Here is an 18,628-nt window from a genome sequence, read left to right as displayed (position 1 = left end):
ATCGTTATTGATTTTCAATTCTATATAAATAGTCATTATTTCTAAAATTTCAAGAGTAAAAGATTTAAAGAAAAATTAAATAAAGTCAATTATGTATCACATCGCCTATACCACCACCACCCCAACCTAACCGTAATTGGCTACCACCACCACCATAACCTTACTATGCCCATCACCGCCACCATCCGCACCTCCCCGCAACAATCACGGTAAACCATCTCATCAGCATCGCCACCGTTGCCGCCACCGCACTTCGACCTCACCACCACCTTACTACTAGTAGCATTAAAACCATCATTACACATGATGTCACCTCTGCTGTCTCTGTCATTAATCCCTCCAAAAAGATAAGTTTTAAATTTCATTAGAGTTTTAATTAGCAAAGCATTAAATTCTTGATAAAATCCTCATTGCTATAAATATCTGATTACTTAATTAGTATAACACATTATCAGTCTTAATTAATTTTCTTAACTCTCTGTCTCTCTCTGTGAGGACACCTGTAGCCTTGACGACAAACGCCTAAGAAATAGAGACCTTTTAGTTGTCGGAAAATCAAAGAGTCGTTTAAGTTTTCTCGAGAAACAAACAGAAAACCCTAGCTTTGAAATTCTCAGGGCCATCGTCAATGGCTGTCTCAGAGGAAGAGTGTTCGTCTGCAAAGTCGCGATCATCGTCATCAGCCTCCTCCAGCAGCTCTCACTACCTCGCCAAGTGCGTCCTCCGAGGGAGCGTTGTTCTTCAGGTCCTCTATGGTCACATCCGCTTTCCCACTTCCTACGACGTCGTCTTCGGGAAGGTCATCTATCTCTCTCACTTTTCATGTTGTTCACCCACTTTCCTGCAGCTTTTGTGAGCAGGAGGGTAATTTTGTTGGATTTAGAAACAAAGAGTACTGTTTTTGTGATCAAGCTCTTCTTATTTAATTGTAATTTTGTTGGAATTAGAAAAGAAAAAAAAATGCTTTTGCTTGATATTAATCTTGCCTAAGCTCAGAAGTAAATAGCTTAATCTAACTGTTTATGGTTCGTGGCAAATTTGAAATTCAGGAGACTTCCATAGAGTTGGTCATAATTGGTGAAGATGGGATTGTACAGTCTATATGTGAGCAGCCTGTGTTTGGCACCATTAAGGACATTGCCATCCTACCCTCGAATGACAAATTCCGCACCCAAAACCCACAGGTTTCTCGTTTATTTGGAGAACCTTACAGTTTTCTTTCTTCCTTTTTGTATTTCAAAAATTAACTAAGTTGTATTCATTGAAATAAGTTCATCTTCTCGTGGTAGATGCTGGGTAAAGACCTTTTGGTTGTTATTTCTGATTCTGGGAACCTCTCGTTTCTCTCTTTTTGCAATGAAATGCACAGGTAAATATACGTTTTCTTGCTTTCTTCAACTTTTCGTTTTTGGTGTTACTTCTTGATGAACAGTGCAATAAAATAAAAAACCGGCTATATGACAGTAAGCGTCTCCAATACCATGCAAAAAGGTTTGTTTAGGATATGCACCAAGTATAATAATGGAACCTAACCATGCCTCCCAATTATATATTCCAAATTGTCAACACTGACAATCCACCCTTCTCTGCTGCTTATCATATTTTGGAAATGTTTTATGTAGGTTTTTTCCTGTGACACACGTTCAACTTTCTAATCCTGGAAATTCAAGGAATCAGCTTGGAAGAATGCTAGCCATTGATTCAAGGTAAGTCACCATTGTGGTTGAAACTTTTTGAAAAAAGGTTTTATAACTTACGTTTGGTTTATGTGTAGTTTGGGTAAACACATTTTCCTTCTCCTCTCCTTTCAATTTCCATGATGAAATTACTTTGTACTTGCAATATAATCATTTGCTCTGTCGTGTCATGTCTTCTTATGTAATAGTTTAAAATCTTTAGTTAATTGCTATGTACTCTGAACTAGTTCAGCCAATAAAGATTTGCAAATTGTTTGTTTACTAGATTACTTCTTGTTTTTGTGGAAAACTTTAGGATATTGCTAGAGAATATTAACTGTAATTTTACTTCTCTTGCATTAGATTCTGCAAACAATGTATGTTCTGTGATAGAAAAGTTAAACGTTGTCGAGTAAAATAATTAAAAGTAGTTTTTTTAGTAGTTAGGAGAGGGAGAAAATAAAAGTGGGTAAGAAAGAGGGAAGATAAGGGGGAAATAGGTAAAGGACTGAAAGTTGAACTGAAAAGTGGAGCAGTGGGGTATAAGATAATATTTTTTGTTGTTAAATAAATGCTTTTTTTATTTTTTATTATTTACCATTTTAATCCTGAATGTTCCTCTTTCCCCCCCCTATCAAACAGCTGAATAATTGTAAGCTTTGTTTCTTAGGAAGAAAGTTTAGTACGTGGAGAGCACAACTTCACTTGTTCATATGTTTGCTTATTATATGTTTGTTCTTTTCTTATGCTCTAGTGCATATGGTAGAGATTTCAGTGAAACAGATATTCTCTGATAGGTATAGTCTATGCATAAACTCTTGCAACTTCTTGGGATGGGAGTGACCCAGCCTACATGCATCATTTGATGAAAATAGTGCAGTCCATAAACTAATGAATATGTAAATAGAAGCTCTTGGCAGTCCAATTATTTTTTTGTAGTCCTAATTTCTATGTTTACGCTTTTACAGTGGCTGTTTCATTGCTGCTAGTGCGTATGAAAACCAGTTGGCTATGTTCTCTGTTTCAGTGTCTGGTGGCAGTGACATTATTGATAAGGTTGAGCTGCTTTCCCTTCTTCTTATTATAGGTTTTACAGTATTGTATATTTTAGAGAAAATGACATGAATTTTGTTTGTATAGAAAAAGAACATATGAAGCTTCTTTATTTTCTTTTTGGCCACAAATTTTTCATGCGAAGTTTTTCAGATGTTCTGTTGTCCAAATTTCAGAAAATAGTCTTCCCCCCAGAAAAAGAAGCAGATGCTAGTGCTGCCAGAGTTCAAAAAAACAGTATATGTGGTACGATATGGAGCATGAGCTTTATTTCAAAGGATCCTAGTCAATCAAGTAAGGGGCATAATCCTGTACTTGCTGTTCTTCTAAATAGGTATGATTGTCATGCATGTTTGGGGTAAAAAAATGCACTTTCAATTTTTTACATGGTTTGAGGATAGAAGTCATTTTCACATTCTGATGACTCTATATACAATGGGAAAATTTTGGCATTGCAGGAGGGAGGCAGTCCTTAATGAATTGCTGTTACTGGGGTGGAATATTAGTGAACAGGAAATTTATGTGATTTCTACATATACTGAAGATGGGCCGTTAGCACATAGTATTGTTGAAGTTCCTAATTCTTATGGATTTGCTTTTATGTTTAGGGAGGGTGATGCTCTCCTAATGGATCTTAGAGATGCACAGATCCCCTATTGTGTCTACAGAACAAGCCCAAATTTCTTATCCAATGTGGTTGATGAGGCAAATTTTGTTCAAGAGTCATCTAGAGGATGTGATCTATCTAGAGTACTTCAGGTTGATGATGAAGGAGGTTTATTTAATGTTGCTGCATGTGCTTTACTAGAACTAAGCGATTTAGATCCAATGTGTATAGATGGTGACAAATACAGTGTGAATGTGACTTACAAACATGTGTGTTCATGGAGTTGGGAACCGGGAAATGCTAAAAATCCCAGAATGATCATTTGTGCAGATACAGGAGAATATTTCATGATTGAAATTATCTTTGGTCCTGATGGCCTTAAGGTTCAAGAATCTGAGTGTCTTTACAAAGGTTTACCATGCAAGGCAGTTTTGTGGGTTGAAGGCGGGTTTCTGGCTGCAATAGTAGAGATGGGAGACGGGATGGTATTGAAAATGGAAAATGGGGCACTTCATTATGCAAGTCCTATTCAAAATATTGCCCCAGTATTGGATATGTCAGTTGTGGATTACCATGATGAAAAACATGATCAAATGTTTGCCTGTTGTGGAGTGGCACCGGAGGGGTCACTAAGGATTATTAGAAGTGGTATAAGTGTGGAAAAGCTACTGAGGACTGCACCTATATATCAAGGGATTACTGGTACTTGGACATTACGAATGAAAGTAATTGATTCTTACCATTCTTTTCTTGTGCTATCATTTGTTGAGGAGACCAGAGTATTATCAGTTGGTTTAAGCTTTACTGATGTGACTGATTCAGTTGGTTTTCAGCCTGACGTTTCTACTTTGGCCTGCGGTATTGTAAATGATGGATTGCTGGTTCAGATTCACAAAAGTGCAGTTAGGCTCTGTTTACCCACCAAGGCTGCCCATTCTGAAGGTACTCCACTGCCTTATCCGGTTTGCACATCTTGGTTCCCAGAAAATATGAGTATCAGTTTGGGGGCTGTTGGACATAATCTAATTGTTGTTTCTTCGTCTAATCCATGCTTTTTATTCATTCTTGGGGTTAGATTGCTTTCGGGGCATCATTATGAAATATATGAAATGCAACATTTGAGATTGCAAAATGAATTATCGTGTGTTTCCATTCCTCTGAAACGTTTTGAGGGAACCAGTCTGGTGGATAATAGCTGTGCTGCCACCCTTCCATTTGGAGTTGACATCAGTAATATCTTTGTTATTGGCACGCACAAGCCTTCAGTGGAAGTTTTGTCTCTTGTGCCTAATGAAGGACTGAGAGTTCTTGCTTCTGGGACGATCTCGTTAACAAATAATTTGGGAACTGCTATTAGTGGCTGCATTCCTCAAGATGTAAGGCTTGTATTAGTGGACCGATTGTATGTCCTTTCGGGATTGAGGAATGGAATGCTGCTTCGTTTCGAATGGCCTGCTTCCCCAACAATGCCTGGTTGTTCTCTTTCAGTTAATACGAATACTGTTTTTCCAAGTATATCAGCAGCAAATTCGTTTGGCCGGAAAATATATGATGTTAAGTTCTCTGAGAAGACAAAGGACAAATTTCCTATTGAACTTCAATTGATTGCTACACGTCGGATTGGCATCACCCCTGTTTTCTTGGTTCCTTTGAGTGACTCGCTAGATGGTGATATTGTTGTTCTCAGTGATAGGCCTTGGTTGTTGCATACTGCAAGGCACAGCCTCTCATATACTTCTATCTCATTTCAATCTTCGACACATGTCACTCCTGTATGTTATGTAGAATGCCCTAAGGGAATTTTATTTGTTGCAGAGAACTGTCTACATTTGGTGAGAGTTCTACTCCATGTTGTTATGTGCTCTTGTTGGTCTATATATTTCATTTTGTTAAATCTAGTTTTATCAATATGTTTTTGTTTGATTCTAGTTCTACTCTTGTCAGCTTGTAATTATGCCTTCAATCTAGGACGTGTATGGAGCCTTGTGCAAAAAGGTTTATCTTATGTATATTACCATATTAACTGCAGCTAATTTTTCTACATAGTTTAGATTTAATTTTCACAGAACTGGGATTTCTAGATTTTCATGGAATTTCTATTTTCTTTTCATTTGGGACTGTGGATGTTTGTGTCCATTTGATGGTATTTTTGAGGTCTTGAATAAATATACTTATTTTCATTCTTAATCACTATTGTCTTTCAGAACATAGGACTATGGGAATTATGTTCCAGTTAAAAAATTTGTTCTATGCTATTATATGATTGAATTAGACAGATGTTCATGCATTTCCACAGATGTCCTAGCAGGCTAGATGTTCCTATATGATTATTGGAACAAAAGGTTGATGGTTTGTATATCCCATTGAATGTATTGTCAGTAAATGGAATTTCACTTGTGCTCTATGTCTTTGCCTTGTTAAATAAAAGAGATATTCCCTGACAATATCCATAGTGTCATCTGCTGTTGAACTCCAAATGGAGATCAAAATATTTGGAACAAGATTGATGAGTGGAACTGGCCGAATCTTTGATTAGCTTCTAATGTTTTGATGCTGAATTTATTAAAGTCTGATAAGGTGTAGTAAATAAACTAACATTTCCCTAGAAAATCTTAGCATAGTTGCTGAGGTCATTTGGCATTGTCCAAGGACATTTGACTGAGTTATGCCTTAACCACGGTTGGGTAGAGTTTGGGACCTCCCAATGCATAGGATTTGCAAGTCTTAGTATTTTCAAATTACGCTTGTGTGTGCGCATATGCGAGTGAGTGCTTGCTTGTTAGCTTAAAAGCTCGTGAGTCTGTGGGGCTCATCTTTGTTTGTAATGTTTTTTATTTCTTCATTTTTTTAAACTAAATTATCTTGAAGTTGGATATATTGATTCTAGTCAATGTTATATGATGATTCTAGGTAGAGATGGTGCATAGTAAGAGGCTTAATGTGCAGAAGTTTCATCTTGGAGGCACTCCGAGGGAGGTCCTTTATCATAGTGAAAGCAGGCTATTGCTTGTGATGAGGACTGATTTGAGTAATGATACATCTTCATCCGATATATGCTGTGTAGATCCTCTTAGTGGGTCAGTGCTGTCATCTTTCAAACTTGAACCCGGTGAAACAGGGAAATCCATGGAGTTAGTGAGGGTTGGAAATGAACAGGTTCTTGTGGTTGGGACGAGTTTATCTTCTGGTCCAGTCATAATGCCTAGTGGTGAGGCTGAGAGGTAAAGCATGTGTCCTTATTTCTCTCTCTTCCTCAGAGTTTAAAAGGTTCAGTTGTAAATGGAAGTTTTTCAGGGTCTTCAATGTTAACTAATTTCCAGGCAATGTGTCAATGTGTAAATGTTTGAGGGTCATTCTCAATTCCTTTTGTTTGATAGGCATGCATTCTAACTGGATTCTTATTAACAGTACCAAGGGACGTCTTATTGTTCTCTGTCTTGAACATGTGCAAAATTCAGACAGTGGCTCAATGACATTATGCTCAAAGGCAGGGTCATCTTCTCAACGAGCATCTCCATTTCATGAAATTGTTGGGTATGCCACAGAACAGCTTTCAAGCAGTAGTCTTTGCAGTAGCCCAGATGATACGAGCTGTGATGGAATTAAACTTGAAGAAACTGAAGCATGGCAGTTTCGATTGGCTTATGTAACCAAATGGCCTGGGATGGTGCTTGCAATCTGTCCTTATCTTGATCGTTACTTCTTGGCGTCTTCTGGTAATGCTGTAAGTAGCAAACTTCTTTCTTTTCCCTATATATTGTTCTATATGCATGTTTTAAAGTTTTGTAGTTGGAAGATAAGGTTAATCTGGTTTATTGCATGACAACTGTTGATGAAGATATTGGTCTTCTTTTCTCAGTTTTATGTATGCGGGTTTCCAAATGACAATTCCCAAAGAGTGAGAAAGTTTGCTTGGGCAAGGACACGTTTTATGATTACGTCTTTGACTGCACATTTCACTACAATTGCTGTTGGTGATTGTCGTGATGGTGTCCTTTTCTATGCTTATCATGAGGTAAGCATTATCGCTCTCTCCTCTCTCTACTTTTTTTTTTTTTTTCTTTGTCCAAGTAACTTTTGCGTTAGAAGTTATGATATGATCACAGCTTGTACTTTGTATTATTTGTCCTGATATTGTTTGCTTCTCTCTCTTGTGTGGAAGGATTCCAAAAAGCTGCAGCAACTGTACTTTGATCCATGTCAGAGATTAGTTGCTGATTGCATTCTTATGGATGTCAATACTGCTGTTGTTTCAGATCGTAAGGGAAGCATTGCTGTTCTTTCTTGTGCTGATTATTTAGAAGGTAAAAGATTAAATTTTCTGTGAAATTGTAAATCAATGTCTGCAAATCTTTTTGTCTTCCAGCTTAAGTCCTGTAAAACCCAATTGAGGGTTGGAACAGAAGCAGCAGGATGTGCAACTCAGAAATTGTTTATAGAGATTAACATTCGACTATCTGTGTATTTGCTTTAAATATGAAGAGAAATTGATTGTCTTTTGGAAGTATGATTTTTTAGCTGATACCAATTTGTATAGCATTCAATGATTGTCTTGTTTGACTACAATGTGCAAGTTGATTTGGTCAGAAATATAGAAATTTTGTGAATTATACATGGTTTGTAATTTTAGAAAACACAAAAGGAAGAAACTAACGTCAGATATATTATTTCACGACTTATTTGTTATTGACATGAAGCTTGTAATATAGTCAAATGCATTTTCCTTATCACGATGTTGGGAAAACATTGCTAATGTGGTACTTGCTTTTCGGGAACGGATTCTATGATTTAAATCATTATAGAGAAATGCTCCACTGCAATTGGCATGATGGTGAAGTAGAAATTTATTTTGTGGGAAACTGAGTTTTTTGTTTTACAAATGGTTTTTTATATTTCAGACAGCCTTAAATTAAATGCTAATGAGCATACAATACTTCATAAATTTCGTGCTGTTTAATGTCAAGAGAGTTGGTGTTATCAGTGTATGGTGGTGGTGGATTCTTGACAGACAAATGACGGTGGTGGTCAAATTTATTAATACCTTCATATTGTTTGGTTTCTATCATTTTGTCTTCTGACCCTGTTCATGCTCATATGCTTCGTCTGGAAGTGGTACCGTTTTAACTTTTTTCTTCTTACTATTCTGTGTACCAGATACCGCGAGTCCAGAATGTAATTTAACAGTGAGCTGTGCTTATTATATGGGCGAGATAGCTATGAGCATCAGGAAGGTACATCTTTACTCTGTCTTCTTAGCTACTGGATTATAGCCTTTAAACGTTCGAAGTTCAAATTGTTAATGCCTGAAGTAACTGAAGGAATTGAATTTAGGTATACCTATCTGGAGTTGACATATAATGATGATGTGGAAAAATTAAGAAGAAAGCAAAAGGAGGGAAATAGAGGGAGAGGAGAGAGAGAGAGAAAGAGAACAAGAGGAATGAAGATAGGATTTTAATCTTTAATATCCTGGTATAAAAAAAATCTGTAATTTCTCTCCAATATTCAAGTCTGCTTTTGTAGGTTGCAATCAGCCGTACTTGGCAGTTGAACCCCAATGAGGAAATAAAGCCAACAAGAAACCTTTCTAGTAAATAGGAAAGCAGACCCTAATAGTTAAAGACTCGTTTTTTTTTTCCTCAAAATAAGTGAGAGATCCTGATTAAAAAGCAGGCCTTACAAGGTTAATTTGCTCCTGCTAGATAATTTTCATGACTCATGAGTATATATAAAAGACTAACATAAATGGGCTGTAACTTATAAGCAACATTCAGCAAGACCAACTTTTTTCTTTCGTTAATGAATGAAAGTAATAATATACATCAAGAATTTAACAGTTTGGTACAAAAGTGTGTACGTAAGTGGATGCTTGCAATATAGAAATGATGAAATGTCCATGAGAGCGTGATAACTTGATATTATTAGATTAGAAAATATACTTTCAGAAACTATTTCTATTGCTCGTTGCAGAAATTATGGTTCTGAAAGTATCTTATAAATTGTTGTGAAATGTCTTGATGCTTACCTTGTGGTTACATTAATAATTTTCTTTCTAGGGATCATTTTCATATAAACTTCCAGCTGATGATGTATTGAAGGGTAGTGATGGAAATATAGACTTCTCTCAAAACGCCATCATTGTGAGTACACTGCTTGGAAGCATAATAACCTTCGTGCCAATATCGAGGTATGCAAAGTAGCCTTAATTCCCATTTACTAACCTTCCTTTTCAACAAAGTTGCACCATCATGCTTTTTAGACCTGGCGTAAAATAAAAGGCGTCAGACATCCTAGAGATGCATCTAAAGTCTTTATGTGCTATTATAGCCTACACATAGTGGTAGATCATTTGAGCAAGTAAGCTTGACTCACCCCCAATTTCCGGGATTTAGCCTGTGTTTTTGTAACTCGTTTTACCATTAACATAGTGAAGCTGCCTCTGGAAAGACATAATTTTTTTTGAAGAAAATGTTAGTTTGTTGAGCTAGGTGCCTCAATGAAAAATCTAAGAATCCGGACTTTTGTAGTTAAAGGTACTAATCATCTATATCCTCCTAAAGTGAAAGTCTTTAGTCACCATCAACCAATATGCAATATGCATCTTGTCTTTATTGGTTCCTCCAGCCACAGATGCACTGAAGTTTCTATGGTTCTACAAATGTTCAATGTTCTTCTTAATAGTAGATGGTCAATGTGTTTGTCTTTTTATTGTAAATCTTGATTGGAATTTAACACCATGATTAATAGATATCAATTTTTTTTTTTTTTAATACTAAAATATTTATTTATGTTTTCCAGGGAAGAATATGAACTCTTAGAAGCTGTCCAAGATAGACTAGTGGTGCATCCATTAACTGCTCCTATTCTTGGGAATGATCATAATGAGTATCGTAGTCGTGAAAATCCAGTAAGAACTGTAGGATCTCGTAAATCTTTTCCTATATGTACTAGCATGCTTACATGTGCATGAACACTAGTACTCTGCATAAAATATGTCATGTTATTTATCTTTTGGATATATTTTTCCTGTTATCTTTTTCCCTTTTGCCTTTAGAGTTTGTTACGGGGGTATACCATGAATGTGTTTGCTATTTCTACTAGTGCTTAAAGTGATTGGGTTGACAAAGAAATTGGTCGATGCCAGCATCCAAATTTAATCAGATTAGTTTCATTTAGTATAATACACGGTTGACAGTTCTATTTAGAATCTGATTCTTAAAATTGATTACAACTGAATGAGAAAATTGTTTCAATTCTAATGTGCCTTTGATTAGCTGGAGAGATAAGTTTGAGAGTAAGAAATAAAAAAAGAATCCTGCTACATTATACATAGTTTCATTTTGAAATATGGGGTGCATCAGATGTTATTGTATGTAAAGATGAATATTTTATGTCGTTATCGTGCCCCTGTGTGCATGAGTGATGCGGATGTGAGCATGTGTGTATTATTTGTTGATGCAGGTAGGAGTACCTAAGATACTTGATGGTGACATGCTCTCTCAATTCTTGGAGCTGACTGGTATGCAACAAGAGGCAGTATTATCATCACCTCTTGGGGCACAAGGCACCGTAAAGCCCAGTTTGAAATCGCGATATGCGCTAATCCCTGTTAATCAGGTTGTGCAACTCCTTGAGCGGGTTCACTATGCCCTAAACTAAATATTTATTTTCTTTCAATTATGATCTGGAGATGGGCTTTCAAGTCTCCACGGAGGAAGCATCTGATGCCAACTATCTTCAGTTGTACCTCCTTTTCGCCTGGACAAGTGAATGGCAACCGTGCACATTTGAGTGTGCACGACCTTGTTGCGAATCTCAACTCTCAACTGTTAATACCATGGAGCTAACCATCATACTGATGAAGCGTATCTTAGATTCACATTCTTTCATCGAATTCAAAGAGTGAGGCAAAAAGTGCAAAATATGGATGAATATGCCTGTCATTTTATGTAACATATCGTGCATTGTTCCTTGTATTGTAGAATTGGTTATACGTATAATACGCGGAGAAACAGATGAGAGAGTTCATTCTGTATATTAGATAAATGTGCCTGTTCTTCTGTGGCTGCAGATGAATAAAGCTATTAATGTAACATTTTGCTTACGGCTGGAGTCATTTTTTAATCAAGTGCCTTTTACATCTGTATGTGCAAAGCTTTCCTGAAAAAGTATTTATTCGGTGCCATTTACCTAAAGTACGTTATAAAAAGTAATTTTAGTTATAAAGTACTCCCAAATGGATCCCAAGTAAAAACGACCCGAACTTATTCCTACCAACTAGAGAGGAACAATATGTGCTGGCTGAAAGCAGCATCGAGCTACCACCTAAACCATTCCTATCCACCACAAAAATAGAAGACAAAAAAAAAAAAAGGATTGTCCCATCAGGATCTTTAAGCCCAACTGACCACGGACGTTCACATCAGGATCTTTAACCCTAGTGACCCACTTTGGTGCTCGGACTGTTTAAGGCTTCGCTTTGGTGTAGTGTGTAGATCTCCGACGCAAAGGACACTATTATGTCCAACTGATCTAACTCACATTTGCTCATGCAAGAAACATTATCCTTAGAATATCTTACCGTACTTCGGAAATTATTGTCAGGTTTCTGCTCAAAGAGCAATTTACTTGACTTGCTTGAAGATCTTTTGATTATAAACTCCCTTTAGAAGAAAGTCGTCTCTCGCTGCCCCTACCTAATACCATATACAAAGAAAGTTATTTGTTGTTGTGTAATTAATTACCATATCCAAACAATATTTTCCGTATAGTCAATCAGATGAGTTCGATAGCTGATTCCCAGAAGAAAAGGTTATCGAAAACAGAAAAAGATTGGTACATTTTCAAGTGATTTGTGATGATTACTTGTACGGTACAGGGCATGAGACAAGAAGTGAATTGTAGATTTATCATTTTCGATCGGAAAAACAGAAAGGCAAAGACACTTCAAAACCCTAAGGCCCTATTTGGTTCACTGAACATATTTGAGGGGAAATTTCCCAAGAAATGGGAAATGGAAAATTCATTTCCCACGTTTGGTAATGCTAGGAAAGTAACGGAAAGATATCACTTTATGTCATTTTCATGTTTGTTTTAAATAGGAATGGATTTAATGATATATTATAATTCTATATTACTAATAGGGACAAAATGGTCATGAAAAATGTTTATTTAATATTGGCTCATTTTTCCAAACTTTCCCATGAGGAGGGAAAACAAAACCCAAGTTGGAAGGATGGCTTCACTTTCCCCTCTACTTTCCCATGAGCCAGGCAACGATTTCCCATGCATGCAGTGGCGGATCCAAGAATTTTTCAGGGGAGGTGCAATATTTAAAAGGCTAAAAATTCGCAAAGGGCTCAAGCAAGGTTATAGGTTCAAGTCCTAATATCCGTGTAGTGTGTAAAAAAAAAGACTAAAAATTAAAAAAAAAAAAATTATACAACCAAATGCCCTTAGAATTTAAATAATACTAATGGCACTCATAATTAAAACAAATAAGAGTTTTACGTCTACAACTAACTAATTATAGTCTATATGGATATCAATTAATATGAACAAAATCCTTGTCATTGACACAATTAGTTTACCAAAATTCATATCAAATATGAACAGTCAATTACATAATTAATTAATCTAACAAAAGTCAATACCAATTAATCTAACAAAAATTTACCAATTAATCTAACCAAAAGCATATGTAAATGGGAGGTCATGAAATAAAAGTACGCATAATTAAAAGTTTGGGGTAATTTTCGGTGAATTTTTTGGCACACATATGAGTTTTTAATGAATTTTTTTAAGTTAGGCCAATTAGAAATAGACATGTGTCGGCTTGCTATTGGATGATTTAAAAAAGAATCAAAATCAGAAGCGCTGACGCGGAGGAGTCTTCTTCTTCCTTGAACTGCCTCTGCAACTTAACTTCAAATATTCTAGAAAAATTTCGAAAATTCAAAACTTTGGCTGTAGAGCTCCGATTGATGAACCGTTTTCTCCTACATGCTCGTGAGATCGAGCCCAACAATATAAGGTAAATATTCAGGGTCTCACACAGCAGCAAACAATACAACGTCTTTTAGGCATTTAGTCGAATAATTGGTGGGCACTAGCAAAGGGGCAAATTCCGGCATCCCCAAGGAAGTTTCCGGCGAGGGGAGGTGCAGCTGCACCTCCTTGCGTCTCTGTGGATCCGCCAGTGCATGCATGGACTTACCAAATATGGGAAATCAATTGATTTCCCATCCCCAAGTCTCCTTTCCCATGAACCAAACGGGGTCTAAGTAGCAAAATTCCAAGCACTTTGAAGAAACATCCTTGCATATGAAACGTGCATGCATACTCTAACAATCTCCAGATTTCAAAATCTTAAAAGTTGTTGGAAAATACATGTAATCAATGCATAAAAAGCTTACACCCTTATCGCGCCACGTGCAACTCCAAACAGCCACAGATGTACATATGTGCAGCTCAACCATGCACTTTGCAACCTAGCAAAGAAGTCGGGATTGTGATTTGAATGTTTCGTACACTTGGGGCATCTTGCAAACCAGAACTCTAATATCATATTAGACAATCATCATATCCAAAAAATCTTCGACTGTTAAAGAAATTCGAAAAAGAATAATAACTGAGTACATGAGCGATGTTATTGTGGAAAGAAAGTTGTATACTTTGTGGTATACAATAAGTTTTCACTGCTAGTCTTTTGATGTTTTTGTGTGTTAGGGAAATGAATCGAATCATTGAGCTAACTTAATTCTAATCAATTTTCTCACTCATTCTCACCTCTTGGAGTAATTTTTGGGTAAGACCGTAGAACTGTTATTTAGTTTTACAAATTCTCCACTCCGTTTGGTTCAAGGTTTAGGAGTTTGATAATGGGTTTCAAATTGCATTCCCATGTTTGGTAAGTGCACTCTTGGGAATGTAATTATGGACTCATGAGAATGAACTTCTCATGTAGTGCGGAATTTCATACTCTTGGCTCACCTTGGGAAACTTTTCCCCCCCACTTGGGAAAGCATTTAATGCAGCTCTTTTTGCAATAGCTTACCCATATTATTATTTTTAAATACCGCTTTTGATCCTTAAAAAACTCTTCATATTAATAACTTTTAATAATAAAAAATCAAGGGTATTGTTGGAAAACTGAACAACTTTTCATTCTTAATATTGCACTCACCAAACATGGGAATGTGATAAAATGTCATTTCATAGTCCTTATTTATTTCCTAGCGTTCCCAAACATGAGAACGAACATTCTCCATTCTCATCTCGTGAGATTATTAAACAAAGTTTATTCTCAAGAGTATTTTTCATTCTTAACCTTTTAAGAAGCTTGGGTTGGACTAAATTTAGTTTTACCTTATAAGTTGAAACCAAAAGAGAATTTGGTTTAACAAAACGAAGACTCGATGTGAAAATAAAAGCTAGACTTTTCACACAACTAAAATAAATAAATGAGGATGGTACGTACTTGAATTGAGGATATAGATTGTAGAAGAGGAAGAAGAGTCTTTTGTGCCTAAACCGACAGTATCAACATTCATCATCGAACTCAAAAAAGCACATGCATACAATACAACTACCACAAAAACAACAATAAATTCAAGGACGGCAAATTTGTTGAATTGCATTTACGCAGCTTTTATTTTGTCTATAAGAATTCAAATACCCAACTGCACTGATGTCGTGCCTAGCAACAACTCAAAAGACACCCTCCTTCCTTTTCAATTTTATCATACCAAATACAAATATCCTCCTCATCAAATTGAAACACAAAAGGTCCACCTGCACAAGAAGGCAGTTGGGAAGGTAGATAAACATGGTTAAAACTTAAAAGCAAGTATTGTTTGCTTGGGTTTGCTGCATCGTTTAGATAAGCCAACAACTCACATGACAAGAGAATGATATATAATTAAGTTCAAATCTTAGCTGGGAAGTTTTAAAAAGTATTTCGGCTTAACTATTCAAAAGTCTTCACCGAGAATCTGGCAATATAACATGTTAAGCTATCTAACAACAAAATATATGGAAATTAACAAACAACGTAACATCACATGTTTAGACTGAGAATATTATTGATTGATTCGACATAACGTTTGAATGTCTCGTTTTAATTCACAGTTTGACAATATAACATATCTACATGTATATTCATTGAAATTGAACATCAACATATGCTAATAACTAGTTTTGTTTAAGTAGAATTACATTTTAATGTGGCATATGTATTAGGCTTATTTACACCAATGCTCGCGAAACTACGGTCAAATCTCACTTTGTCCCTCCAAACTTAAAGTGACCCACTTTCCTCCCTTTGCCTCTTGACCAAGGTTTGGTGACCCACTTTGCTCCTGTCTTCAATTCCATCCAAAACTCTGTTAAATCTGATGACGTGGTAGGGGTAGTTTTGTAAGTTAGTACACGTGGATCATTATCCACCAATTAAGTAGGTGACATGGCAAGTGGAGCCTACCTCCACTTAGATAAAAACATAATTAAATATTCTAATATTTAAAAATAACTAAAATTTAAAATAAATCAGAAGAAAAAAAAATTCAAATAATTAAAATTCCTCCATCATCATCTCTACAGCACCAACAACAACATCCCTCCAGCTCATAAACCCACAAATTACCTTGCTGGAACGAGGATCAGAGAGATAGAAAACCCCAAAAAAAAACCTCAGTGGTTTCTAAATGATATCCTTGGGGCTCTAGTTTTTGTAGTATTAATTATCCAATTCTCTCTTTAGGTACAAGCTCGGCAGTTACTGGTATCTTTAGAGGAATTTTAATCAAGGATGATCGAGTTAGCTATTTTTTTGTCCACCCAAACGAATTTACATTCTTTCATCATGAGATTTTTTGGTGCTTGCTTTTGTCTAAAATTGGAAAGGAGGTATCCAACTTCAAACCATGATGAAGGTTTTTTAATTATTCGAATTTTTTTTATTTTTAAATTTCAGTTACTTTTAAAAATTAGAATATTGAATTATATTTTTATTTATGTGGAGGTGGACTCCACTTGCCACATCACCCACTCAATTGGTAGATAAAGATCCATATGTATGAAATTACAAAAAACCCCTGACAACGTCATCAAAGTTCACCGACTTTTAGATGTAGTTGACGGCATGGGTCAAAGTAGGTCACCATCGAGTAATTTTTGGGTGTTCCGGGTACACCACGTGGCTGGTGTACCATCCAATAGACGGAGAACATATGGAATATTTCCAATACAGTCAGCCACATGTCATAAAAAGAAATGCAGTAAGTTGGAAAATAATTTCACATGTCCTCCGTCTATTGGATGGTACACCAGCCACGTGGTGTACCCGGAACATATAAAAATTTCTCGTCACGAAACTTTGGTCAAGCGGGAAAAGTGGGCCACTTTAAGTTTGGGGAAATTTGATCGTAGTTTCGGAGACATTAGTGTAAATAAGCCTATATATTACGTCTGTATACATATGCATAAGAAAAAGACAAACATTACCAGTCATGAACGAATGCAGCAACTGCATTCATGCAACCAAAAAAAAATTACAGCACGCAACTTTTCAGCAGTTTTTCCATGGACAATTGGAAGGAACTTTCAACTTATTTATGTACACATTTATATCTTTTTCCATAACGTGACTGATATGTTCAGTCCATAATACTAGAATGTTAAAACATATACGCAAAGCAAAACTAAAAGCTATTTTGATTTTATTTTACAAAAGTACACGAAGTACACGTAAACTAGAGCCACCTAGTGATATAGAAAAGACCTATTTATACAAACCACATCCATCCACAACACAACCCAAATCCAAAAGTTGAGAAATCTAGTTTCTAAGAAATGGAAGCCCTGTGCCATGGAGGAGGCATTGTCCAAGCCCTAAACACTCATGTGTACGGAAATGGCAGCCAGACTTTGGTTCTGGCTCATGGGTTTGGTTCAGACCAAACAGTTTGGCACTTCCTCATTCCCTTTCTTGCATGCTATTTCAAGGTTGTGGTTTTCGACTTGGTTTTCTCACCAAATGTTGATCCAAAACTCTATGACCCCGAAAGGTACGACTCAAATTTTGGTGCCTACGCAGAGGACTTGCTGTGCCTTCTTGATCGTCTTAATGTCAATAAGACTGTATATCTGGGACACTCCATGTCTGCTATGGTTGGATGCATCGCTTCTATTCAAAGACCACACCTGTTTCAGCACCTTATCCTGCTTGGTGGCTCTCCCAGGTCATGATGCATTTCTCTCTCTCTCTCTCTCTCTCTCTCTCTCTCTCTCTCTCTCTCTCTCTAAATTTGGCATGGAACCCTGCTTGCCCTATCTCTGATAGTAGCAAATCCGCGCAAATCAGAGTCTGTGACATATATATATATATATATATACACACATCATTGACTCATAAAAGGAGCCAAGTACTTCTTTGGAATAACTGACAATATGCAATCTTTGCCATTGACTTTTGGACAGTCAACTCATGTTTTACTATGATATAATTCACTTTTATATTTTTTTTTCTTTTCAATAATATGTGGTTAGTAAATGTGGTACATGTAGACAATATCAAAATTTGTCGTTCGCTCAATTTTGTGTTGATTTTGTTTGTAGATACCTCAACACAACAAGATACAATGGAGGCTTTACCAGAGCAGAACTCGATGCATTCTTCAACCAACTTGATCAGAATTTCTCAAATTGGGTTCTAAGTTTTGCTCCAATAGCAATAGGTGTAAAGGACACAAGTGCCATAGCCGAGTTCGAAAACAGTTTGGGAAGAATGGCACCCAAAATTGCAGTAAGTGTTGCTAGAACTGTGTTTCTAAGCGACCTCAGAAGAATTTTGCCACAAGTTGTGGTGCCGAGTAGCATAATCCAATCCAGGAAAGATTTTGTTGTTCCAAAAACCGTTGCGTTTTACATGAAGAAGAGGCTCGGTGGTCCTGCCAGAGTCAAGATACTAAATACAGAAGGCCATTTTCCCCAGTTGACAGTTTACCCTTTGCTCTTAAAAGTTCTGAAAAGATTTCTTCACATCACATAGACGCATGGTTGTGTTCTTAACTAATCATTGGGAGCATACTCTACAGAAAATTTTAAAAAAATAAAAGTAAAATTCCTTGCAAGTCACGTTTATTGCAAATTATTGCTTCCCTAAAATGTCATATTTTCTAGAATAATTTTCATTTTACTATAAAAATTTATCGACTTTCAACCACTTAATAATAAGATTATATAATGGAGTTAAATTTCTTTTTCTAATTAATTTATGATTCTTAAATTAATG

The 18,628-nt window shown here is 36.3% G+C and overlaps 2 protein-coding genes across 4 annotated transcripts; both read left to right on the top strand.

Moving 5' to 3' along the window:
• Positions 1-411: 411 nt before the first annotated feature.
• On the top strand, positions 412-11,476 carry LOC110749075 (Cleavage and polyadenylation specificity factor (CPSF) A subunit protein). Of its 3 annotated transcripts, none has more exons than XM_088243868.1 (15): positions 412-799; positions 1,050-1,184; positions 1,290-1,369; positions 1,623-1,706; positions 2,645-2,732; positions 2,906-3,063; positions 3,188-5,168; positions 6,247-6,557; positions 6,745-7,060; positions 7,196-7,351; positions 7,499-7,640; positions 8,491-8,567; positions 9,393-9,523; positions 10,135-10,252; positions 10,798-11,476. In XM_088243868.1, the coding sequence occupies exons 1-15, from the start codon at positions 629-631 to the stop codon at positions 10,993-10,995; spliced, it is 4,146 nt and encodes a 1,381-aa protein (XP_088099994.1). In that variant the 5' UTR covers positions 412-628; the 3' UTR covers positions 10,996-11,476. The 3 variants fall into 3 exon arrangements, with proteins under 3 accessions (XP_088099994.1, XP_021804786.1, XP_088099995.1); XM_021949094.2 differs by having other exon boundaries at positions 417-799; positions 10,135-10,243; XM_088243869.1 differs by lacking the exon at positions 412-799 and having other exon boundaries at positions 1,048-1,184; positions 1,272-1,369.
• A 5,664-nt stretch (positions 11,477-17,140) lies between these two features.
• LOC110749094 (strigolactone esterase D14-like) lies at positions 17,141-18,467 on the top strand. Its single transcript, XM_021949115.2, has 2 exons — positions 17,141-17,576; positions 17,953-18,467. The coding sequence occupies exons 1-2, from the start codon at positions 17,188-17,190 to the stop codon at positions 18,383-18,385; spliced, it is 822 nt and encodes a 273-aa protein (XP_021804807.1). The 5' UTR covers positions 17,141-17,187; the 3' UTR covers positions 18,386-18,467.
• Positions 18,468-18,628: the final 161 nt, after the last annotated feature.

Source organism: Prunus avium, chromosome 7 (genome assembly GCF_965620075.1).
Source record: "Prunus avium chromosome 7, drPruAviu1.hap1.1, whole genome shotgun sequence".
Taxonomy (NCBI): Eukaryota; Viridiplantae; Streptophyta; class Magnoliopsida; order Rosales; family Rosaceae; genus Prunus; species Prunus avium.
Note: the sequence above shows the minus strand (reverse complement) of the source record. Positions and strands in the feature narration are given on the sequence as shown.